Here is a 24,793-nt window from a genome sequence, read left to right as displayed (position 1 = left end):
AGCATGTATGAGTCTGCTTTCCTCGACCAATAGGAGCTGTTAAAAGATTGGCAGGGACGCCCCGTCCCCTCGCTGCCCTCCGGGGGTGTAGTTTCTCAGCCTGCGGTTCAAGCCGCCAGAGCTGTGCTGTCACCGCTGCCATGGCTTCGCGACCCGTCACTCTCGGTATCGACTTGGGCACCACGTCCGTAAAGGCCGCCCTCTTGGAGGCTGCACCCGGCCACCCATCCGGGTTCGTGGTGCTGGCGAGCTGCGCCCGGGCTGCGGGGGCAGAGACCGAGAGCGCGGCTGCCGGACCCCAGGTGAGGCAGCGGCCTGGAACCGCCACCCCTGGACGACCCTGGGGGCATCTTGGGCAACACCTTTCCGCGAAGAAATACCCCTGACTGCCCAGCCTGTCTGACTCCCGCCTGCTGCCCTTCCCTCCAGGGCCTCAAAAGCCGGCTGCAGCTCTGGCTAAGCCGTTAGTTTTCCCAAGTGCTGGCACCGATCTTTCTACTCTCAAACTTCTCTGGGTGACTTGCCCATGGCGCTGGATCCCTCTACTCTCTGCCCATCACATTTTGTACTTTGAACTGGGAGGACTTGCATTCAGAGTGATAGCCACAGGCCTGACTATCACGCTTGCTGCTCACATCTGCCCTGTGCCCTCTGGTTCAGGCATCATTCCCCTCCTCTCCCACTCTGAGGCAGGTTGTGCTCTGGTGATCAGATGTAGAATTAGGCTTACCTCATCCCACAGAAGTGCAAGCGAACTGATAATTTCACCTGGTTACTCAAAGAACTCCAGCCGCAGCCGAGAGCCTCTGGAAGAAAATTGTCAGAGCAGGTGGTAAGACACTGAGATATGCTGATTAAATTTTTAAAAAGAATCAGACTGATGATTATATACCACAACCACTGGCTTTTGAAAACTAGAAGATAGAAAAATACACATCCAGGGGTCCACAGATGGTCCAGCAGTAATAGCAATTGCTGAGTGAGAAATTCTGTCTTCAGAACCCACCATGGAGGCAAAGAACTGACTTCTGAAGAGCTGCCCCCTACCTGTCCCATGTGCCCCATGTCAGGCACACATGTGTGTGCACACATACATACATGTATACCACACATATACACTATAAATATGTACACACATGCACATATATACACATATGCACATATACACTTACATATATACACACTATATATATAGTATACACACAAACATATCTTTAAAACCCAATGAATTAAGAGACAGTGGACTCTGTTGGGAGATGATAGAAGTAGGCTCAGAATGGCCTCAGATTCCACTCCTGTTAGTTCCCTGAAAGGGTCAGTTCATAGACAGCGAATTTAAAGATATTAATGTCAAGGTGAGAGTTGTAAACTCTCACTTTTTTCTCGGCTTCAACTTGAATCCTGATCTGAACTAGGTAGCCGCTAAGGCTTCCTCCAGCCAGAAAGTTGGATTGAGGGCAGTACCCCGCACTTGAGCTTCATGTCTCTAACACTCTTGCCAAGGGTCTGTCTTCAGTTCTTTGGTTCAGAATCCATCTTGCTGGGGCATGTTGTAGAAGATAAAGATTGGGGGAACTTTCCCAGAGGCCTTCACTTTTAATTTGGTTGGGGCCTCAGGGCATTTTAAAATGACTCTTTGACTTCATGAGTTACGACATGGAGAAAGTTGGCTCTGATCCTAGGGAAGCGTGGAGCTGGGCCAGGATTATAGTACAGTGGGTTCAGGCACTGCCCTTTTCTCGTGAAATTGATGTCTCTGTCTGTCTGTCTGTCTCTGTTGTCTATCTGTCTGTTATGGATAGGGTCTTGCTGGCCTCAAACTCCAATCTCCCTGACTTAGCTGAGTTTACAGGGGTGTTCCGCCCCATGAGCAAGTACAGGGTTTTGGAGGGAGACAGACTTAGTTGCTTGTCTCTGGCTCAGGCTCCTCAGCTGTAGGGTACAGGGATGGGTGGCTTTGAAGGAGTTGCTGAGCACTCTTTTTGGGTCTGAAGTTCTAGGGCTTGGTCTGGGTATGGACCCACTGATGTTTTCCACTAAGAGAGAACAGCAACAATGGCTTTCCTGTTACCGTATGGGTGTGCCCATTGTCCCAGGGCTGCCCCTGGGCCAGCGTTTCAGCCCTAAAATGAACTGCTGAGCACAGACAGCCTCCTTGTCTTCACTTCCAGCTGGCTCATTCTCCTCCTCCGTGCTCTCCACCCACACAACTCACTCACCCCGACCCACTTCAAACAGAGGTGCCTCTGTCCAGAGATGGTGCGCCATCTGATGGCCATTTGGGGACTTTTAAATTACCACTGTCTAACAGAAATGCAACTCACAAATGTGGGCCACACGTGTAATTTTCAGTTTTTGAGTAGCTATTTTAAAAGAAGTAAAAGGAGTGGGTAAGATTAATTTAAAATTTGCTTATTTATTTATTTAGAGACAGAGTTCCACTATGTAGACCTGGCTGGCTGGGAACTTGCTACCTGCTTCTGCCTTCTGAGTGCTGGGGTAAAAGGAATTTTCATTATGTATTATTTTACTTAATGTATATGAAATATCATTTTAACATTCAACAGTAGAGATGTGCTAGTGAGATATTGTGCATTATTCATATTAACTTTGAACTAGAGTGTGTGCACTTAGATGCTCATGCGTATGTGTATACATGCGGAGGCCAGAGGCCAGCCTTGCACTGTGTTCCTTTGTCCTCAGGCTTTATTCACGACCCCTGCCAAGTATCCCTTGCTGGCCTGGAGCTTAACAAACAGGTTGGCTGTGGCTCTGGAGCCCCAGGGATGTGCATATTTCTGCCTCCCCAGTGCTAGTATTACAAGTATACAGCACAGTACCAGACTATTTAAAACAGGGGTTCCAGGGATTAAACCCCATGCTTGATTTAGGCAAGCACGTGACTGACCTCCATCTTCTCAGCCCTCAGATGTAACTTACACATATGAAGCATTTCAGTGCAGACCAGACACATATGGTTAACGGCTGCCACACTGGAATGCAAATGCCCCCTCAGCTTACTTCTTTCACCTCTCCTCTCCCTGTCTTTCTTCCTCTGTGGAGATCACACACAGGTGTGGACCTCCTCTGTGTCTCTCACTGTTGTGTATGTTGGTTGCCACAGTAACAGGGTTCTTGTTATGGTCTGGGGCTGTCTTCTCAGCATATGCTCTCTACGCAGCCCACTAGCTCACCTGTCCTTATCTTCCTTCTTCACTCTTCCTTTGTGTTGACTTGTTAGGCTAAGAGCTATCTTGACAAAGCTTCAGTTTGTTCCAGGAGGATGAGATCCCCCAGTATGGCATCTTCTGCTATGCTGAGAATATTGATATAGGGGACATTAAAGGTCTTAGCCTAGTCTCTCCTCACCCAACCACATGGACTTCTCTGTTTCTCTTACTTGTGTCAAGACCAAGCTGCAAGCTGGATATCCGCTCCTTGGGAGACCGAGGCTGATAGAGGGTCACTGGAACAGGAGTTCAGAAGCAGCCTGGGCAATGGGGCCAGATGGCTTATCCCACTTCCCTCCTTGTCCCTCACAAGACCAACCTACAAGGGCATTAGACCTGCCTTCCCTCACACTTCAAATCTCACCCTCAGGCTCAGTCAGGAAGACTGAGGAATGTAGCCCTCACGCAGAAACTTCTCTTCCTCAGTGCTTAATCTCCATCCTTTGGGTTCTGAAGAGACTCATTTTGCCAGCTAATTTCTGCTCCTCCCGTATGCAGAACTTTGTAAACTCTCCATAGTCCCTATTCTTCCTTCCTCTTGTAAAAGAGTGGTGATATAAACTTCAGTGGGTCCTCGTGGCTTCTGATTCTTTCCATGCTGTGATTTAATTACTTATTTTTGACCTCTTGCTTGTTAATAAATCTCTTTGCTTTCCCTCCTATTGAATCTGTGTGCAGTCATTCATTCTAGCCCACCAGGAATGGAGAGGAGGGAGGGGGATTTCGTCTGCCAGACGCTTGCCTCTGTCTCCAGCCCCACCCTTCCACGTTCTTTGTTTGGAGACCCTCTATTTTTCCTACCGATCGACTGTGGAATAGGCTTTTCTCAGCAGAGCCTGACATATCAGCTGAACTGTCCAATACTGGGCTTCCTCCCTGAGGGTTGGGAATGGGCCTTTGTTGGACAGTCTCAGACTAGCCCAGTCGGAGCCAGCCAGACTCTTCAAGTCTATATTTTGGTGGTAACCCTTGGGGAATGATTCTTCTCTCTTAAGAGATCCCTGGAGGCCTTCCCTCCTTAGTCCATCTGTTTGTCTGCCCATGCCCACCCTGTCCTGTTCTGTTTTTAGGGGCGGGAGCAGGATGTGACTAGAATCATCCAAGCTCTAAATGAATGCCTTGATGCCCTTCCCCCGAGGCAGCTCCAGAGAGTCCGGGCCATCGGAGTGTCGGGACAGATGCATGGCATCCTATTTTGGAAAGCAGGCCAAGGTATGCTGGGTGTGGGTAATGATCTCATGCTGCGGTCACTTAACAGACCAAGAACAGGGCTGCGGAGGGCTCTTGGACCAGGGTCAGGTCGTCCTGGCATGGGCATAGTGCCTTGCTCCTCAGAACCACATATTATACGCTGTCACCTGTGCTTTGTGTCCATTTTGTCTGGCTCAAATGTATAATGAAGACTCCAACTGTCCACTTCTGTATCCATGTACACTACTCGTGGACAGCCAGAGGAGAAAGTGAGTTTGAATTTTCCTCAGGATTTAGCAGAGAGGATTTCCCATAGCTTTCTTTTTATTGTGTCAGGGGCCACAAGACGAGCTGTAACTAGACAAGATGCCAGAGGAAACTGGGTTGGACTATTTAAAATAGTATATAAAATTGAATTTATTATGCTCATGTGGTGTGTGTGTGTGTGTTCTCTTCTATAGGTCTAGGGATGGAACTCAGGTGGTAAGACTTGTCCAGCAAGTCCTGTTGAGCTGCTAAGCCATCCTAAGCCATCTTGTTGGCCCTGGGTATTTTTTTTTTTTTCTTTAGAATTTGGTCCCATATAGCTCAGGCTGGCTTTGAACTCATTATGTAGCTAACACTAGTCTTGAACTCCTGATCCTCCTGCCTCTTCTTCCAACTACCCAGGGTGGTACTTAGAAACCTTTTGTGGTTTCTAGGGATCCAACCCTGGGGCCTCACATGTGCTAGGCAAGTACTCTATCACTGAACTATGTCTCAGTTCCCTTTCTTGCTTTTTTATTTTGAGATAGTGCCTTGATAAATAGCCTAGGTCGGCCTTGAACTCACAATTGCTCAGGCAGGCTGCAAAAAAAAAAAAAATATATGATCTTCCTTTCTCAACCTCCTAAGTGCTGGAATTACAAGTCTGTGCCACCAGCCCAGCTGAGTATAGTTTCTAATCTTTACATAATTTTACATAATTCTAGTTGCTATCCCTTTAACAGGCAAAACATTATTATTATCATCATGATTATTATTTTCTTGTTATTTGATCCTGGGGCTGGGACCCAAAGGCCTCTAAGCATGTACCTGCAAAGCATCCCCTCATCTGTCATCCAAGGGAAGTCTGTGGCAGTGCAGAGGTGGTGACCTATTCTGTGTGGCCCTTAGGAGGACACTGTGCCAGGACACATCCAGACAACAATGAATACCTCAGATACAGGTGTCAGGCTGCAGATGTTCCCTGCATGACCTCACCTGTCTTTCTCAACAGCTTTATGATGCTGTCAACACTGTGCAGATGGGGAGAAGTTCAGAGAGGTTAGAATAACATGCTCCTGGCCACACAGCAGCAATCCAGGTCTGTCCCGTTTCTGACACTGAGCGTTCAAAGACCAGAACCACAGGAGAGTAATGGTTTAGGGAAGGGAGGGCTCCCCAACTAGATGTCCACTGGAGGGATACACTTATCAACTCCCTGAGTTGCTTGGCATAATGATAGAAAATAATATAAATGGCATAAATGATAGAAAATATCATATAGCTATAAACCAAAAAGGATAGTATTATATTACAAAACTATCGTTCAGCTTCAGAAATCGCACCCATTTTTGTGCAAATGGTTGTTATTATTTATTGAAATGGAGTCTTTGCACTCCCCAAAGACACACGGCACTGCACCTGGCTAAGCGCAGATTCTTCACTCAGAGGAGTGGCTACTTGGGTTGATGGGTGAGGTGGTTACAAGGCTGGGATACTGGATTCATTCCTTTCTGTCTGGGGGTCAGCAACTCAGGTTCCCTGGGTTGTGTGAGTGGTGACTCACCTTGTCTAGTGATGTGCCCTCTGAGCCTTGTCCCCTCCACAGGGCTGGGGATCTTAGGAAGCCCCTCCCTCCCCTGTCTGCTGACTGTCAGGTCCTTGCAGACAAGCTAGCTGCTTGTCTAGGGAGTCTAGGTTGTAAAAGCTTTTCCAATACTCTGATTCTTCATTAACAAGGATAAATGTCCTTTTAATACTAAAACCCTTCCTAAAGGGGAGAGCAGAGATCTGATGATTGTGGTCTGGTCATCTCTGCCTTCCTTTCCCCTGTCTCCTGGACTCTGTACCAACCACACAAACCATCAGCCACATCACTGGAAGTGCTGCTTAAAATTTCACGGAGCCGGCCTACTGCCTTCTTGTTTTGCTTGTGCTTCTGGGAAGGAGGAAGCGTATTTACTGCTTCATTCCTGTTGATGGAGTCCAGCAAAGCCAGCTTTGGGATCAAGTTGTGCCATTTTTAATGGTGGCCATAATTCAGGTTGGTTTTAGTACCTACCACATGCAGGCCCTGTGCTGCCCTCCTGGGAGACAGAGTATTTGAGTGTAGAAACCCATACCTTCCACAACACAGCCAGCATGGTCAGGCGCCTGCTGAGGCCTAAGTGCTTTAGCGAGGACACAGGCAGTCTTAGTGGGAGGACTGGGAGCGATGAGCATTTCTGCAAGGCCTGTGGTTAGGCCTGTTTTCATAGTCCGCTTTCAGGCTCAGTAAAAGAGGGAGAGAAAGAGGGACCATAAAACACAGCTAAAAGGCGAGGTACAGGTGGGACGGAAACATCTGCTAATGCAGAGTCAGTGAAGGACAGACAACCAGCAAAGAAAAGTCAGATGGACCAAGCAAGGGTCCTGTTTTAGTCAGGTTTCTCTAGAGTCACAGAACTTATGGGTGGTCTCTATATAGTAAGAGAATTGGTTGATGACTTACAGTCTGTAGTCCAACTCCCCAGCGATCTAGCAGTGGCTTCGTCCCAGAGGCAGGCAGGCAGGCAGGCAGGCAGGCAAAAAAAGAGAGAAAGAGAGACCCTTCCTTTTTCCAATGTCTTTATGTAGGTCTCCAACAGAAGGTGTGTCCCAGATTAAAGGTGTGTACCACCACGCCTGGGTCCGGACTTGCTTTGTTCCAGGTGACCTTGAACTCAGAGATCTCTTTGCCCTAAGCTCCTGGGATTCATAGCTACTTTGCCTCAAGATCTCCATACCAAGATCCAAGTCAGAACTTTGTATCTCCCAGCCTTGAGATCAGGATCAAAGGGGAGCCTTCCAATTCTGGATTATAGTTCATTCCAGATATAGTCAGGTTGACAACCAGGAATAGCCACTACAGGTCCTGACCAACAAGGGTGCCTGGAAGAGAAATACTGAGGAGAAATACAGATGCTCTATGTCATCTGCAAGAAGGAGAATGCAGATGCCAACAGCCACGAGACATCATTTTACACCCAGTGGGCTGACAGAAACCAGAAAGCCTGGGAATATCAAGAGTTGTTGAAGGGGCGGGAAACTGGTTTATTATAAATGTCGATGCTTGTATTTAATTGGTGTAAATTAGCAGAACTGTTTTGGAGGGCAGCTTGGCCTGTTTCAAAAAAGGTCCTGCTATGCCTGGGACATTGTGCTCTTTGGAGGCGGCTATGCGCTCCTTGGAACCAGTCCTGGAGACGTACTGGAGGAGGCATTGTCACCACCCTTCACTGCATCTTTGTTTACTATGGCGAAAACATGACCTTTACCTGTGGGGACTCATTACATACCCGCAGTCTGGCCCATGCTGTGGGATGACATACTAGAATAAGGCACATTCAAGCATACTGACACACAGAGAGCACAAAGCATGCTACTGGGGAGCAATAGACACAGCAGGGTGTTATTGATTAGACAAATACCCAGGCCAACTACACAGAACAAAACCTGTGTGTGAATGTCAACAATAGAAAGTCATCCAGCAAGAACACGCTCATGAGAGGGGGGTTGTGACCGAGTGGGGGATGGGCAAGGAGGACCTTTGCCCTGCTTATAATATTTGAATATTTTTTTAAAAATTGAGAATATGTTTATTTATTATTATTATTATGTCATTAAAAGCTTCAACATAGGACAGCTGTTTACCGAAGGGAAGGAAGAAGAAAGGAAGGATGGGGAGAAGGGGGACCCACTGGGTCAGATTCTGGACACAGGCTTCTTAGATTTACATTAGATTCTACCATACTGGTTATTAGGTCTGTGAAGCTGGGAAAATTTTTAAAGCATCCTGCTTCATTTTTTATCTCATATGGGGATAACAATCACATAATCAATTCTCAGCACCCATATAGCTGCTCACAGTATCTGGAATCCCAGTCCCCGTGAAATGTGGTATCCTCTTCTGGCATCCACAGGTACTGCATGTACATGGTGCACAGGCATCCACACAAGTTAAAAAAAATTAGCAACCATATAGAGTAAACAGATTACTATTTTTAAAGTGTGTCAGTCTGTGGCACATTATAAGCATTCTATTTTTGTTTTATAGTAAAGTTATCATTCAAACAATGTAAAAATGGGGTCGAAAGAGTTTTAGAGACAGATGAAGGGATGGAGTTAAAGCTGCAAGACTGTGGTCGGAAGCCCTCACTTAGATTCAGGTAGCAGTGCAGCTGAGGGAAGACCATCAGTGGAGGAACTGCTTATTCCTGTCCCGCCTCCCAGCGGCACATAACACCAGGCAGATTTCGTAGGTCGCAGCTGTCCCAGCTTTTACCTGTCACCTCCCTTTGCTGGGCTGCATGCACGTCAGGAACACTGACAAACAGATGACTAGTTGCCTTCAGAGTCTTTGCTGTCATTGTTTCCTCGATCTGCAACATGTGTGTGTCCCAAGCTATTTTTTTTTAAAAAAAGATTTATTTATTTATGTGTTTTTATGCATGTCAGTGCTCTGTCTACATGTACGTCTGTAGGCCAAAAGAGAGGGCATCAGATCCTTCTATAGATAGTTGTGGGCCATCATGTAGTTGCTGGGGATTCAACTCAGGACCTCTGGAAGAGCAGCCAGCGCTCTTAACCGCTGAGATGTCTCTCCAGCTCCCCTCCCCCATCATAAGAGGGGGGACAAGAACCCCCACAAAATGGAAGAACACTGTGATACACCCTGGAGTGATGTGGTCTCATTTGAGCTATTGTGTGTTTGTCTGGTGGTTTGGGCTGGGTACGAGACAGTCAGCCCAGAGGGGAATTCTGGCTTCCCCAGCCTACCATAGTCCCATAGGAGCACAGTGTCTTCAGGGATAAACAAAGGCTTTAGAGAAAAGAAGTTGTCCCCAGCCAGCTCCAGAGCTGCTGATATTATCTAAGGATTCATTTACCATCATTTGTTCTCGGGAGCCAGATAGGAAGTCCTGGTATGAGGAGATAATTTGTGGGGCAGGCACAGATCACCTGTGGATCCTTCCTCTGTACTTACTCTGTACAGGGCAAGACCTGGCCCACAGATGCCCCTGGGCAGAGTAGCCAGGTTGCTTAGCTGACACGCCAGGATAACAGACACGTGAAAAACAGTTTTTCTCAAGGAAAATACTATACTGGGTCAATTTGATTGTATAAGACAGAACTCTTAGAATAGGTCACAGTAAAATTTTAAAATTTGCTCCATACAAGCAAATCTGTAATCCTAGAACTCAAGAGGATCAGGCAGGAAGATGGCGTGATAGAGGCCAGCCTGGGTAACAGTGAGACCCAGTCTACGAGATGTAATTTGAAACACTAGGTGAGGGTTACCATCGTTGTGGAGAAGCACCACAGCCAAAGCAGTTTGGGGAGGAAAGGGTTTATCTGGCTTACACTTCCTCCTCACAGTTAATCATCAAAGGGAGCCAGGACAGGAGCTCAAACAGGGCGGGAACGTGCAGGCAGGAGCGGATGCACAGACCGTGGAGGGGTGCTGCTCACTGGCTTGCTCCTCATGGTTTGCTCAGCCTGCTTTCTTATCTATAAAAAAGATGAAACCCAGGAGTGGCTTCATCCACAACAGGCTGGGCCCTCCCCCATCAATCACTAATCAAGAAAATGTCCTACAGGCTTGCCTATAGCCTGATCTTATTAAAGCATTTTCTCAGTTAAATTCCCTCCTCTCCAACGACTACAGTTTGTATCAAGTTGACATAAACTAGCCAGCACATATACTAAACAGTATTAACTGGAGATATGTCAACAAGACACCACAAAGGAACATATAAAAAAAAAACCAGGGCTGGGTAGTGGTGGTGCACACCTTTAATCCCAGTACTTGAGAGGCAGGTGGAGCTCTGCGAGTTCCAGGTCAACCTGATCTACCGAGCTTGTTCTAGGACAACCAGGACTACAAAAGGAAACCTTGTCTTGAAAAGGCAAAATTAAAGAAAAAGAAGCAGGAAAATTAGTTGTGAAAAGCATAGCAGTTGAAACAGAGAGTGTAATACATGGAGTTAATAATAGAATGGGCGAGGCTTTAGAACAAAGAGATCCGTCATGGACCTGGGTGAGGTGGCTCAGTGGTTATAGGCATATGCTGCCAAGCCTGACAACCTGAGTTTGATCCCCAGAACCTACATACACCGAAAAGGGGAAACCAACTTTGTAAGTTGTTCTATGATCTCCACACTCAATATAGCATGCAGATATGCAGATGCATGTGCACACATGAGTTCACACACACAAATAAGTACATGTGACAATAATTATAAAAACTGAAGGCCTGGGGTTGGGGATTTAGCTCAGTGGTAGAGCGCTTGCCTAGGAAGCGCAAGGCCCTGGGTTCAGTCCCCAGCTCCAAAAAAAAGAACCAAAAAAACAAAACAAAACAAGACAAAACAAAACTGAAGGCCTGTCAGAAGGAAGATTGAAAGGACAAATATCTATCAATCAGCTACCTACCTACATACCTACCCATCTACCATGTATTATCTGTCATTTGTTGATTGATTAGTCATATATCTATCTGTCTATCATGTATGCATGTATCTGTCTGTGATCTATTTGTTCTATTATCCATCTATCATCTATCTCTCTTCACTTATCTATTATCTATCTCTTCATCTTTGCCCATGATCTATCTATGCATCTATCTATTATCTGTCTACTATCTATCTTCTTTCATCTAGCTGTCTGTCTGTCCATCTGTTCAAGTACTCACATCTGAATAGTATGAGTCCCAGAAAGAAAGATGAAAGTGGAGAGGAGGAAATAGTGAAGGAAAACTTCTCCTAATGGACAAAGATAAGATGGAGTACCCCAGGGTGTAAGAAATGTGTACCAAACCCCACAGACAGTCCTGTTCCAGTGAACTTTTAAGGACTTCAAAGACAGGAAATTTAAAAGATCACAAAGCCCCAGGTCAGATCCCACACAAAAGGAAAAGGAGCAGATGACCACTAGACTTTTGCTACAGCAGTACTCTCTGGAAAGCAACAGTGAGATTACCCCGTTGCTGCATCACAAATTATCCCCAACTGCAGTGACTTGCAGATAGTCTCCCTTAGTCTGAGCTCATGATGCTTTGGCATCAGCTGACCGATTCTTGTGTGGTGATAAAGGAGGATGCTTGCTGGTATTTATCTGGGGGTAAGACTTGTCAGGAGGGCTCCAGGTGGCCTTACTCAGTGCCTGCCTGGTACCTTGATGAGGAAGGCTACAAGGCCACCCCTGGGAGTGTCTGCTGGATGTCCGCTGGGGCTTCTGTACTTTCTGGCACAGCGGCTGCAGGGCTTCATACCCAGAGGCTGGTTTCTCTGAGAGGTGGGGGCTACAACCCTTTGTGTTTGTATGTGTGTGTGTGTGTGTGTTGTGTTTGTTTGCACGTGTGGGCACAGATGTGCACCATGGCCACATTCTGACTGTGTGTGGTGGACGTTGTGGGAGTCTGTTGTCTCCTATCTCCATATGATGCAGGGATGGAACCCAGGTCCTCAAGCTTGGTGGCCTGCCAGGGCCCTGTATCCACTGAGCCAGCTCACTGGCCCTTCATATTACTTTTTGAGATAAGGTCTCTCACTGAACCTGGAGCTCACCCTTTTCACTGGGCTAGCTAGCAAGTGAGCCCCAGTGACTTACCAGCATCTGCTCTCTAATGCTGTGATGGTAGCCATGTCTAGTGTTAACCTGGTGTTGTGGATCTGAACTCAAGGTTTTTTGCTTGCACAGTCAGTGATCTTACCCACTGAGCCATCTCCTCAGCCTTAGCACAGTACTTCTTATAACCTAACCTTGGTTGTTCCCAATGATGATGTCCTCCATACTTTATTGGTCAAATAAGTCACCAGGTAAGCGTATAACTAGGGGAATAAGATTTAGACACTGCCACTTAACAGGAGGTAGCGCAAAGGAATTGTGGGAATCTACCACAACTGTTTTTAAACATTGAAGGAAGGGAACTTTGAACTTAGACTGTTCCAATGGACCAGACTGCCATTCAACTTCAAGAGCATGAAGAGCATTCTGAGGCACGGAGACCTGCAGATGCAGAAAGACCTGTGCTGCAGGCAGTTTTGGATAAAGTATCTAAGTCAGAGCACAGGGAGTTCCACAGGATGTTAGAAGAGATAGGTGGAGTAAACATGGCCAAGCCTCTTAAACCAGTGACCTTGGACTTCAGAATGCGGCTCAGCAGTAGAACATTTGCTTAGTTCAACAGGCCCTGGGTGCCATCCAGAGTTGGCTCAGACCAAAAGAAAAGAGAAAACTTCTTGGTGGTCAATCTGGTATCAACCCTTTTGTCATGAGGTCGGAAGGACATGAAGAGCAGGGGACTTTGAGAGTTTGCTAAACATCTTCTCTTATGAGGGTGGATGGGTACAGTGTTAGAAATGAATTTAATAAACCAAACCAAAGCAGAAAGTAGTCTGGCTATGCTTTTAATCCCAGTACTTGTGAAACACAGGCAGGTGGGTCTCTGAGTTCAAGGCTAATATGGATCTCAAGGCTAATCTGGTCTATAGAGTGAGTTCCAGGACTGACAGGGCTACAGAGAAATCCTGTCTTAAAAAAATGAAAACGAAAACCAAACAAACAAGCACCACCCCCCCAAATCCAACCAAAAAATCCAACTCAACTCTTCCCTACCTATCCACCCAGGCCCTGTTCCCAGGTCCCACCTCCACAAAGAAGAATGGGGTGGGGGAAAAAGAGAGGGAGAGAAAAAAAGAGAGAAGAGAGAGAGAGAAAGAGAAAAGAGAGAAGAAGAGAGAGAGAGAGAGAGAGAGAGAGAGAGAAAGAGAGAATGAGAATATAGAGTCTTGGTTCATGGAAGGAGTGAGTGACTTACACAGTGTCCCTCAGCCACTCTGATATCAGAACCATGTTTGAATGAAGCTGTCACCAAGTGGGGAATGTCTGTGCTATAAACGCACAGGCAGAGAAGGTTCAAGGATGTGCCTATACCCACTCAGTACCGTTTCTCCATTTTTTTTATCTCCTTTGTTGCAGGCTGTGAATGGACAGAGAGAGGGTCTCCCCCTGTATTTGAACCCAGAGCCGTGAGCCATTTGGTCACATGGCAGGATAGCCGTTGTAACAGTGGTTTCCTGGCTTCTCTGCCCAAGCCAGCATCCCATCTCAGCGTGGCCACAGGATTCGGCTGTGCAACCATCTTCTGGCTTTTGAAAAACAGGTATGACAACGGTTTTTTGAACCTGCATGTGATTTCTGGGCTGAGAAAGGGCAGGGGTTGCATCTGTAGCCAGTCAGCATCTCTCTACGTACTGCTCTGTGCCATGAGTGTGGCCTGGTGCAAGGTGGGGTTTCAAGGCTCAGATTTGATCTGGAATGTTTCCATTTGCAGAGGATCACCATTGGTTATCTGCTTCTAACCAGAATAGGGGATGGGGAGGAAGAGGGAGGAAGAGACAGAGAGGGCAAGTGACTTGCCAAGTTGAGTTCATAGTGGAGTCAGGGCTACAGGGGACAAGGCCTATCACTTCTTCCCCAAGTACCCCCTGGGGATGACTTGGGACAGCTTTATCTACAGTGGCTGGGACAGCCTTTCCCAGGGACTCAGAGTATCGAGTCTCAGTGTGTGGGGTTGTGGCTGTGCCCCAGCTGTGCCATGTCTAGTGCCCTCTCCTCTCAGCTAAGCCACAACATGTGCTTCCATATCCCCATTAGATTGTACTGAACTGTTTTTGATGTGACAAACAGCCCGGAGTTTCTGAAGTCCTATGACGTGGCTGGCACCATTCAAGACTATGTGGTTGCTATGCTGTGTGGCTTGCCAAGACCCCTGATGTCTGACCAGAACGCTGCTAGCTGGGGCTATTTTAACACCCAGAGCCAGAGCTGGAACTCGGACATGTGAGTATGGCCACGTGGGTGGGTCCAGACGGAGGGTGTGTCTGGAGGGAGAGCTTCAGTGGGGCTTGGAGCTTTCCCTGGCTGTCGCGTTTTAAAGTGTGAGTGGGCACAGAGCAAGTCTGTAGGAGGGGATGTCTTTCAAGTTCTTCCTACAGAAACGTTTGCCTTTGCAGGAGCAGAACTCCAGGGCCCTGTGAGCTCCCTTCCTTCAGGGCCTCCAGTTTGAGCCCTGAGGTACAGTTGAAAGCAGGTGGTAGTTGAGGTAAAGGCCTTTCTGGTGTGTTCCATGCAGTCTTCACTAACCCTGAGCAGTGGATGTATCAGGCATCCATACGGCTGCTGGGCCTGATATGGTTTGGAATGTGCTTACTGACCTGGTGGGACTGGGGCCCTGGTGTCCCCTTTGCAGAGAGTTTGTGTCCCCTCCAAACACAGGTTTTGGAATACCCTGGAAGCCTGGCTCATCTCTAACCTACCCCATCCTCTTCTATTTATCTCTACCTTTTTTGGCTCCTTGTCCCACTGGTGGTCCCCCAACCCCACTTCATGGTGGAGCTCAACTTTTTGTTCACTATCTGCAAAACTCAAACCCATGACTTTAAAAACGGCTGAGACATTTCATGATGACACTGCATTTTGTCGTCCCTTCTGCCGTGTGTAAGCTGGAGCACTGAGTTTCCAGGAGGCAGTAAAAGCCACACGACAAACACCATGTGAACTCCAGGGCTCACTTTTGTTTTGCAGACTGCAAATGGCAGGTTTTCCTACCCACCTTCTCCCCGACATTGCAGAGCCAGGCAGCATGGCAGGCAGAACTTCTCACACATGGTTTGAAATCCCAGCAGGGACGCAGGTGGGCGTAGCCCTGGGTGACTTACAAGCCTCTGTCTATTCCTGCATGGGCCAAAGGACTGATGCAGGTGAGTTTGGCTTTTGTTCCTTCCTTAGACTCATGCTGGTGTTTCCTCAGTACGAGCTCTGATCCAGGGTCTTCGGCCCACAGTGTAGCCACAGGCTCAGCATCCTAAGGTGCTGAGAAGGCGGAAACACCCTCATCCCTGCAGGGGAATCTCTCTCCTTGGGAAGGTGACAGGCCTCAGAGTTCTGTCCCCTTGCATTGACCTCCTGGGCTTTACCCCTGCTAGGGCTAGGAGTGGGAGAAGGCCCTCTTTCTTTCAGTATACTCATGACCAAGAAAATAGAGACTAGCTGGGACCATGGCTCAGAGGCAGAATACCTGCCCTGGGTTCTGTTGTTAGAATGAAGGGTGAGGCAAAAGGAGGGGGCTAGCACTGTTGTTATTGCGTGCTTGTCAATGAACATTACATTAGATGCACCACTGCATGCAGAACCCTTCCTGTCAGGACGTGGTCTCCATTTGGTTTCTTTTCAAGAATCTGTGAAAACCTAAGAACATGCTAGTGGGGTTGTAAAGTGCTGTAGCCCTTTTGGAAACCAGTCTATGGGTTCTAACAAGTTAACTCATGGAGTTACTGAAAGACCTGATGATTCCAGTCCTAGAGACACAGCGAGAGAACTAGAAACACACATCCACACAAACACCCCCAACCCCTTAGTTCATGCCAGTATTGTTCACTACAGCCCTAAGTAGAATTGGCCTGAATGGTGTGAAACTGGTCTATCTACACAGTTATCTATTCGATTAAAAGGAAGCCACGTATTGAATTCTACAATGCGAAGAGTGAAAACAGGCACAAAGCCATGTGTCCATGCATAGTCAGTGTCATAATGCCATGGCACATCCATGGAGAGAGAAGGATGGTTGGTCATTAGAGGCCATGGTGTGTGACTGTCCACAGGGTACATTCTCCCATTTGAGTGGTGGCAATATTCTAAAATTGGTTAGTGGTAAAGGCTGTTCCTAGACGGGGAAAGGACTTTTGCCTATTGTAGGGTCATGACCCAGGTCACTTCTGACACTGGATACTTCAGATTTCCCCACTCACTGCAAACAATGAACTAGGCAGCAGCAGACACCAGCTGGATGTCCTCTTGTTCAGTTCAACTCTGATACCTTCCATGTAAGGATAGCTTCAGATCCCACGGGTTGAGAGCTTAGGTCAAGAGAAGGTCACCTGCCCCATCCCATTCATACGTCAGCATATGGCTGTGTGCTCTGTGCTCCTGAACAACTGTCTGTAAGCTGAGATTCCCTACTCCCTCTGCACACTTCGAGAGATATATTAACTGGTTTATTATAAAGGGTATAGTGAAGGGTACAACTGAAGAAGTGGATGTGGAGGGCATTGTATAGGAGGCAGCATGTGAGTTTCTACGTCCTCTCTTCCACACCACAGCCCAGAATCCTCCATGTCTTAGTTACAGGAACCCACTTCAACTTCTTGCTGGATCATGGTATGACAAAGGACATCATATAGAGAGACAGAAAACTAGCTGATGTGAGCTAGCTTTTCCAATAAAGCTGGTCTTGCCATAACCCACAAATCCAGTTATCAATGAGCCACCTGACCCAACTTGGAAAGTTCCTGCTGGTTGCTCTTCTTAACTTCATAATGGAATTGAATACCACCATGAGTTTAGAGGTTTAGAGTTTAGTCATAGCAAGTCCCCCTCCCCCGGGGGTGGCTGTATTCTCTGGGTCCATGGGCAGCGTTGGTGGGGTTCCATCCCTGGCACCTGGCTGACAGGCAGGTAGGCCATGTGCTGCTTCCCGCTTATCATAGCCTTGCTAGAGGGTTTGTTGAGGCACAGCACGAAGGTTCTTTATTGCCTTTTGAGCTGTTTTTGCTTTTGTAGTTTCTGATTCCCCAGCAGATGAGGAAATTGGACACTGACAGCAGTTTGGTCTCTAAACCTGCTAATTCTGGAAGTAATGCGCTCCCTTACTTTGTTTATTAGACATAAGTTTCTGAGTCCAGCTCACAGTCGGTGGGGATAATCGTCTACACCTCTTAAAAGAAATACTATTCAAGAACACACGTGTTTTGAACAGAACCGCACTTTGTCCCCCTCCCTCCCTCTGTTGTGATGCTTTGCTATGTGACCCCGAGTTAGCCCTGCAGGGCTGAGCTCCGCTGTCTTTGTGCAGTTCTCAACATCAGCACCTCGGTCCAGCTGGCAGCCTCCATGCCCGTGGGGTTCCAGCCACCGCAGACTCCGGATCCTGCAGCCCCAGTCGCCTTCTTCCCTTACTTCGACAGGACCTACCTAGGCGTGGCAGCGTCACTCAACGGAGGCAATGTGCTGGCCACATTTGTCCACATGCTTGTTCAGTGGATGACAGACCTAGGTAAGCTCTAGCCCGCAGAGTGGTGTGTTCTGTGCTCGTTGCCCTTGTCACTTGATGTGTACTGTCCAGACCCAGTCTCCCACCTACTGAGTCCCTGCGTGTTCCTGCCTGTACACCACTCCCTTGTTTGAGGCAGGTGGTCGGGCATCTTTCCCCTGACCCTGACTGTGAATTATTTTCCAGCTACCCCCAGCCCCACAGTCGTTCTCTCTGCTAGAGAGTCTGGGTCTTCTGGTTCCTTTCATTTAAGGCCTTCTTTCTGATGATTACAAATAGCTGAATGGCATGACCAGAAACCCAAGAGGGAAAAAGACCACTGACATTTGACAGCATCATAAAGTCCTAATAGCACTTGCTTCTGGTTGGCGCTTCCCGTCTTGATTTCTTGGAAGGCCCCCTGGGAATTATGAAGCCCTTCCTTCCACCTTCTTTTATTCCTGGAGAGAATCTATCAGGTTTTCCTCTGCTCTCTGTGTACAGTGGCACACGTACCAGAGGTCTGTCCTGTAAGCTCTGAAGGTAGACATTTCTGGCCAGCCATCCAGGTTTAGGGAAATAGTGGCCATCAGGTATGTGATCACCAGAACCTGTCAAGTCAGATAGCTTAGGAAACATGAAATATGGGAAAAAGGTGAGGCACAGGCAGAAGGCATTTGGGAGGCTTCTACTGGCTGGGCACACAAGTCGGCAGGACAGGATTGGCAGATCTTGGGGTAAATTCTACCTCCTTGGCTGGGATCCTCTTAGTGCTTCTCTGTAGGAAGAACCAGGAAAAGGTTTTGAGTTGCACAGCCAGTCCTCAGACCCTCCAGGCAAACCCTATATTCAGGTACTGCTGTAACTGGATTGGGTCTACCAACTGTTCTGAGCTGTCAGCAGGGGGCCCTTTCTGTTACCTGTAAAAGAGATAGAACTATTCTGTTTATGGCTCTAATTGGTGGTGTGAACCTGGGGGAACAGATTCTGAAAGTGAGGTAGATTAAAATCTCATGCAATTGCCTACTTTTTTCAGAGCATCAGACAATTTATACTGGAAGGGTTAAGAAGAGTCACTTGAGTGAACTGTGCAGTCACTAAGGCAAGCTGAACAGGGCAAAAGCATGTTGTTCTGTAGAGGCAGATACACAAATACCAATAGCCAGTCGTAATGAGTAACCTAAAACAACCACCCATATGCTCAACAGCTGGGAGGGGCACACAAGCACATTCCAGGGACAGTTCCATGGTTCTGAAGAGAGGAGGTCAAAAGACTCTGGGCTTGTTTGCTTGGCGCTTTCTGAGGGCACTCAGATTCCCCCGCCCACCACCCCATTCTTGGACCTCGTTCTGCCACTGTTCCATGTTTCTCTCTGTAAGACCTTTCACATTCACAATGCTTTGAAAATTAGTACATTTATGTAATTTACCCTTTTCTCAAATTCTACTGCGATGTACATTCCTCTCCTTTGGCTGAGCAGTTCTCCCGAGGACTTAGCCTTCTACATTTATATGTTGTGCATTCTAAAGAACATGAGTTTTCAAAAAGTTTTTCTGTGTAGGGAATTAACCCAGCTCCTTATACATGCCAGGCAGATGCTTTCAGCCTAGCCTAAGAACAGAGTTTTAAGAAAATCTAACTAGGGCTGGAGAGATGGCTCAGCGGTTAAGAGCACCGACTGTTCTTCCAGAGGTCCTGAGTTCAATTCCCAGCAACCACATGGTGGCTCACAACCATCTGTAATGGGATCTGATGCCCTCTTCTGATGTGTCTGAAGACAGCTACAGTGTACTTATATATAATAAATAAATAAATCTTTAAAAAAAATCTTAAAAAAGAAAACCTAACTATAGTTGAAGAATTTATACATAAAGAGACAGACCCACCATTTCCCCTCAAGTCTAGTCTTGACAGCTAGACACCCCAAATCCTTAGTTTCTCTGTGTACTTTTTGGACACTCCAATTTCATTTGATATGGGAAATAGATTAAATTTTTTCTCCTTTATTTTTTTTTATGTGTGTGGATGTTCTTGACTGCATGTGTGTCACATACATGCAGTACCTGAGAGGCCAGAAGAGGGTGTCATATTCCCTGGGACTGGGTACAGTTGTGAACTACCATGTGGACGCTTGGACTTGAACCCAGGTTCCTTGGAAGAGCAGCCACCTGGACCCAGGGCCAGGGGCAGAATTTTCTCTATTCCTCAAATGTGGGCCGAGAAGAATTTTCTGATGGGAAGACCTCAAAACAGAGCCTGCCTGGCTTCACTGGCTACTTAGGTTCAGAAGTGTCCATAGATTTTGGCTGTAGCTCTGGCAGACTGTCCTGCCTTCAGAAGCAGCTTAGCTCTCCCAGGCTTGAATCCCTAGGGGCTGGGGGAAGGACCTGGGTTTTCCCCCTTAGCATCTTCCCTTATAGACTCATAGATGGCAGGTTCTGAGCTCCGGTTGAAGACCTAGTTTTCACACTGTACTGTTGTTTCTCTCAGTGTGGGTCAAAACCCTTTTACTCTGTGATATTTCCTCTTTGCTTTTTTTCTCCTGATTTTCTCATTTAAAAAAGAAAGTTGGAAGCCAGGCGTACATGCCTTTAAGCTGAGGCAGGTGGATTTTTATGAGTTTGAGGCCAACCTGGTCCATATAGCCTGGTATATATTCCAGGCCAGTCAAGGCTCCAGAACAAGACCTTGTTTCAGAGCAGGTGAGAAGAAGAGGGGAGAGAGGGGAGAGATGAAAGGGAGAGGGAGAGGGAGAGGAAGAAACTTGGGACTGGGGATGTAGCTTGGTGGTGGAGTGCAAGGTTACTGTGCCAGGGCCTGGGTTTGATCCCCAGCACCTAAAACACGCAGGGAAAGAAATAGCTGACATTTTAGTGACATTCTTAGGGGACCAGACTGGGACTCATTCCATACAGTATTGAAATTGTTTTTCTGTTTCCAATCCCTGAGTGCACATAATTGAATTTATACGCCAGATGCTCTGACGATGTGACTCACGGTGGCTCTCTAGGTTACTGGTTCTCACAAATGCTAGGCAAGTGTTGTACCAGCAAGTCACACTCCCAGCTTTAATTGTGGAGTTTTAAAACCCCACCGAGGGCTTGGAAGATACCTTAATTTGTAAAGTAAAGCACAAGAACCTGAGTTTGGAATGCTAGCATCAAAAAAGCTGGACTCTGGGAAAGCTGGAGTAGATGGGGTATGCATAGAGCTCACTGGCCAAAGACTAGTGAGCTCCAGTTTTAGTGAGAGACCATGTCTCAAAAAACAAATAATGTGGAGGGTGATCAAGGAAGATACCTGATGTCAACTTTTGGCCTCTACATGCATGTATGCATGCATGCATTTGAATAAGTACATACAACACACACGTTTATACATATATACAAAGCCCCTCGAAGACTTAGTATTGACCTCCCCATGCTCAGAGATGCTGACTTAGCCTGGGGGTGGGGTGGGGTAGGCCTCAGCGTGGCGTTATACAGATGCCCTTCAGAGAATCTGGTGACTTCGCATCTGCATTGCTCTAGTTGGGACCAGCAATGCCCTGCCGCTGGGAGCTTTTCATACACACAGAATATTATGGTCTGCTCCAGATTCCCTGAATCTGAAGCTGTACTCATATTTTATAGTCAAATTTTGGAAGCATCTACAGCCTTGGGCTGGTGGTTCGCCAACCTGATTGCATTTCAGAATCTGTAGCCTAGACTGGTTCCAACAGAGGGTCTATGACTGGGCCCCACAGTTCCTTCAGAGTAACTCAGGCTATTGTGATGAACTACACTTAGCAAAGAACCCCTAGTATGGATAACGTTTTCTCGCATCAAAGTTGGGTTTGCTCTCCCTTAGCTAATTGAAAGTTAGAGATCAGAATCATGTTTCCTTTCCATGGTGTTTGATATTGAAGCCAGGGCTCTAGCCATGTTAGGAGCACTCTACACCAAGCCATGCCACAGCCTCCAAAGTGAATCTGGTTAGAAAGTATACTGAAGCAAATCAAAACAAACAAACCCTTTCATTATTATTTTACTTTTAATTCCTATTTGAGATGAGGGTCTCACTATATAGACCAGGTTGGCTCCTAACTTGTGATCTTTCTGCCTCAGCTTTCTGAGTGCTGGAGTTACACCATACCCAGGTAATTATATTTTTTTAGAATGCAGAGATTACATAGAATGGGGGATTAAAACTTGGCTGGGACATTGGTTTGACATCAATCAGCAGAAGATAACAAACACAACACTTCTTCCTGGCCCCCAGGTATCTCATGCACATGATGAGAATGGCTTAGGCTGCACCCATATAGCAAGGATGGCTTAGTGTGGGGTCTATGGATTGTAGAGATTCCACTGATGACTCAAATAGCAGTTCCAGTGATGCTTGTATGTTTAATTTGTCCCTTAGGACCCCATATCCGTGCTATAGTTATGATGCTCAGTTTAGGGTTAGAACTCTTAACAATCTGGATGAACAATCTCCCAGAAGTCTAGATGTGGTCACAGAGAGACAAATGGCTGGGCTCTACAGCAGAGTCTAGCTAGCCAGACTGTGAATCTCTGGTCCATGAAGCTTCCAGCCACACTGTGAGGAGCAGCAGCAGATGGACCTGTCCCTTCGCCTAGGGACTCTAAAACCATCTCTGCCTCCACCAGGGGTTGCGTGTTCTCACACAGATCTCTCGTTTCTGACAGGTCTGGAGGTTGAAGAATCCACTGTCTATTCACGCATGATCCAGGCGGCTGCACAGCAGAAAGATACCCATCTCACCATCACCCCAACAGTGCTGGGGGAGAGGCACCTGCCAGACCAGCTGGCCTCTGTGACTAGAATCTCCTCCTCTGACCTTTCCCTGGGCCATGTGACCCGGGCCCTATGCAGAGGCATTGTTCAGAACCTGCACTCCATGCTTCCTTTTCAACAGCTCCAAGAGTGGGGTGTGGAACGGGTGGTGGGGAGTGGAAGTGCACTGTCCAGGAATGAGGTGCTGAAGCAGGAGGTCCAGAGGGCATTTCCTTTCCCAGTGTGCTTTGGGCAGGATGTAGATGCAGCCTTCGGGGCAGCTCTGGTCATGCTCCGGAGAGACATCAGCTAGAAGGAGCCTTAGTTCTGCAAGCTCTTTGCCTTAAGGAAATGCTGGGAATCTTACCTAATTGACAATGTCATCATGATCTCTGGGTTGTCCTTTTCTGGGATCGTTCTGTGGGCAGACTAAATTATACTTGATCTTGAGGTGCTATCTAGACTGATGAAGATCTTCCCTTCAGGGCATATGGTAATCATACAGCCAGGAAGCTCTAACCAGACCCCAAGCTAGTGCCTTCCAAGAATAGGATCTTCTGAGAGCTGATTGCAATTGCAGATGTGAGGGGAGGAGAGCAAGGGAGGGAGGGAAATGGGATGAGGGTGAGGAAGAAAGAAACAAACAGCTTCCTGGTCACTAGGCTCCGCTGTGATTCAGTCATAGACAGAAGGAAAAGAAAGATGACTTATGCAGCCATGGCTCCAGCTAAGCAAAGACGACTGCTTTATGCCCAGCGTTTGGACTGGTCCAGTTTTGAGTCAATGCATTACTGGAAAAATCTTCCCTGCCCTGTTGTAGCAGGTGGCTGGAGTCTCCTCTCCTAGTCTTGGGAAATAGAAGGATCCTTACTTAGTTCAGCAAGTTCCTTGGCTAAAGGAAAGCTGGGAACCTCATCTAACCAGTCAGCTTGATAGCCCTGTCAGTTGAAGGGACCAGCTATAGCGTGTTCTCCAGTCAGAGAGAGATCGAAGACATGAAGCAACACGCATTGGAGGAGGAAGCCAAGGTCTGTGTGCTTGCCTTGCTGTGTGCGTCAGGAAAAGTGCTGCACCATGGTTACCCCGAGTCCTCTCAACACGGCTGGCTTAAAGGCACGTCCCAGAGAAGGGAAGGCAGGTGGCATGAATAGCTAAAGGGACCACAGAGCACTGTGACCCACACCGTCTGACAGACTGTTTTCAAGATGGCAGCAAGGCACCAGCCCCTTTCTGTGACTATGTATGGCCACCTGTCTCCCTAAGTCCTGCCACAAGAGGTGACCAGTCTCATGAGAGAACCCTTAACCCACAGGTCCCACCCCTTTCTCCATGGTGAAGATCTTGCTGGCCTCTGGTGGTTCTGGCCCAGCAGAAATGTCCTGTTCAGATGGGCATGCATCTAGGGTCAGAGAACCACCAGTCTTTCTACATTACAGTACCTCAGAGGAGAGGGTCACCATCACTGTGTCTACTCCTAGACTCCTAAAGGACCTAAGGCTCGGAGGCACCTGTGACTTTTGGGGAGAAACCATGTTGTCTCTTTGTAAGAGTCATTTTATAAGGAGTATTATTGTGGTAACCCCTTTGATGAATTTACCTCCCACTGCTGGCTATCTGAATAAATTTCATTTTTTTTCCAGAGTTTTGTCCCTTTGATGAACACACACCCCTCTGTTTGGGGGAAGCTGACAAGACTGAGGTGGCCACAGGGGCCCTCATGGGTAGACATGGTAGCACATGCTTTTAATCGAGCACTTGGGAGGCACAAGCAGGTGAATCCGTGAGTTCCAGGTCTGCATAGTGAGCTCCAGGAGAGCCAGAGCTGCATTGACCCTGTTCTTTCTTTCTTCTCTTATAAAGGACAACATTTAATTGGGGCTGGCTTACAGGTTCAGAGGTTCAGTCCATTATCACCAAGGCAGGAACATAGCAGCATCCAGGCAGGCATGGTGCAGGAGGAGCTGAGAGTTCTACGTCTTCATTTGAAGGCTGCTAGTGGAAGACTCTCGATCCTGTTTCAAAACAGACAGACTGACTGACTGACAAACAACCCTTGTCTGGGTTCCCCAGGGCAAGGATACACATCTTACAAAAGGTTTCCTTTGAACAGATGGGTTGGGACAGTCACGTTGCAGGCCTTGGGGAAGACTTATGAGAGAGGAGGAAACCTTGGTAGCCTTGTCAGTTGAAGAAGCAGTGTTCTGGAACCTCTTAGCTCCTTAAGGTGCAGCTATCCTT

General features: G+C 47.3%; 1 protein-coding gene across 1 annotated transcript; it reads left to right on the top strand.

The window, feature by feature from the left end:
* The first annotated feature begins 140 nt into the window (after positions 1-140).
* Shpk (sedoheptulokinase) lies at positions 141-24,196 on the top strand. The gene is made up of 7 exons (XM_032914156.1): positions 141-302; positions 4,301-4,524; positions 13,591-13,848; positions 14,376-14,528; positions 15,273-15,448; positions 17,599-17,799; positions 22,468-24,196. The coding sequence occupies exons 1-7, from the start codon at positions 141-143 to the stop codon at positions 22,866-22,868; spliced, it is 1,575 nt and encodes a 524-aa protein (XP_032770047.1). The 3' UTR covers positions 22,869-24,196.
* Positions 24,197-24,793: the final 597 nt, after the last annotated feature.

This window comes from Rattus rattus, chromosome 9, assembly GCF_011064425.1.
Source record: "Rattus rattus isolate New Zealand chromosome 9, Rrattus_CSIRO_v1, whole genome shotgun sequence".
NCBI lineage: Eukaryota > Metazoa > Chordata > Mammalia > Rodentia > Muridae > Rattus > Rattus rattus.
Note: the sequence above shows the minus strand (reverse complement) of the source record. Positions and strands in the feature narration are given on the sequence as shown.

Bases quoted from the DNA above. Each gene is read 5' to 3' on its own strand.
- Shpk (XM_032914156.1), top strand. From the start codon at position 141: ATGGCTTCGCGACCCGTCACTCTCGGTATCGACTTGGGCACCACGTCC. The intron at 303-4,300 runs GTGAGGCAGCGG...TTCTGTTTTTAG, and splicing joins GCGCGGCTGCCGGACCCCAG to GGGCGGGAGCAGGATGTGAC. The intron at 4,525-13,590 runs GTCAGGTCGTCC...ATAAACGCACAG, and splicing joins CGGAGGGCTCTTGGACCAGG to GCAGAGAAGGTTCAAGGATG.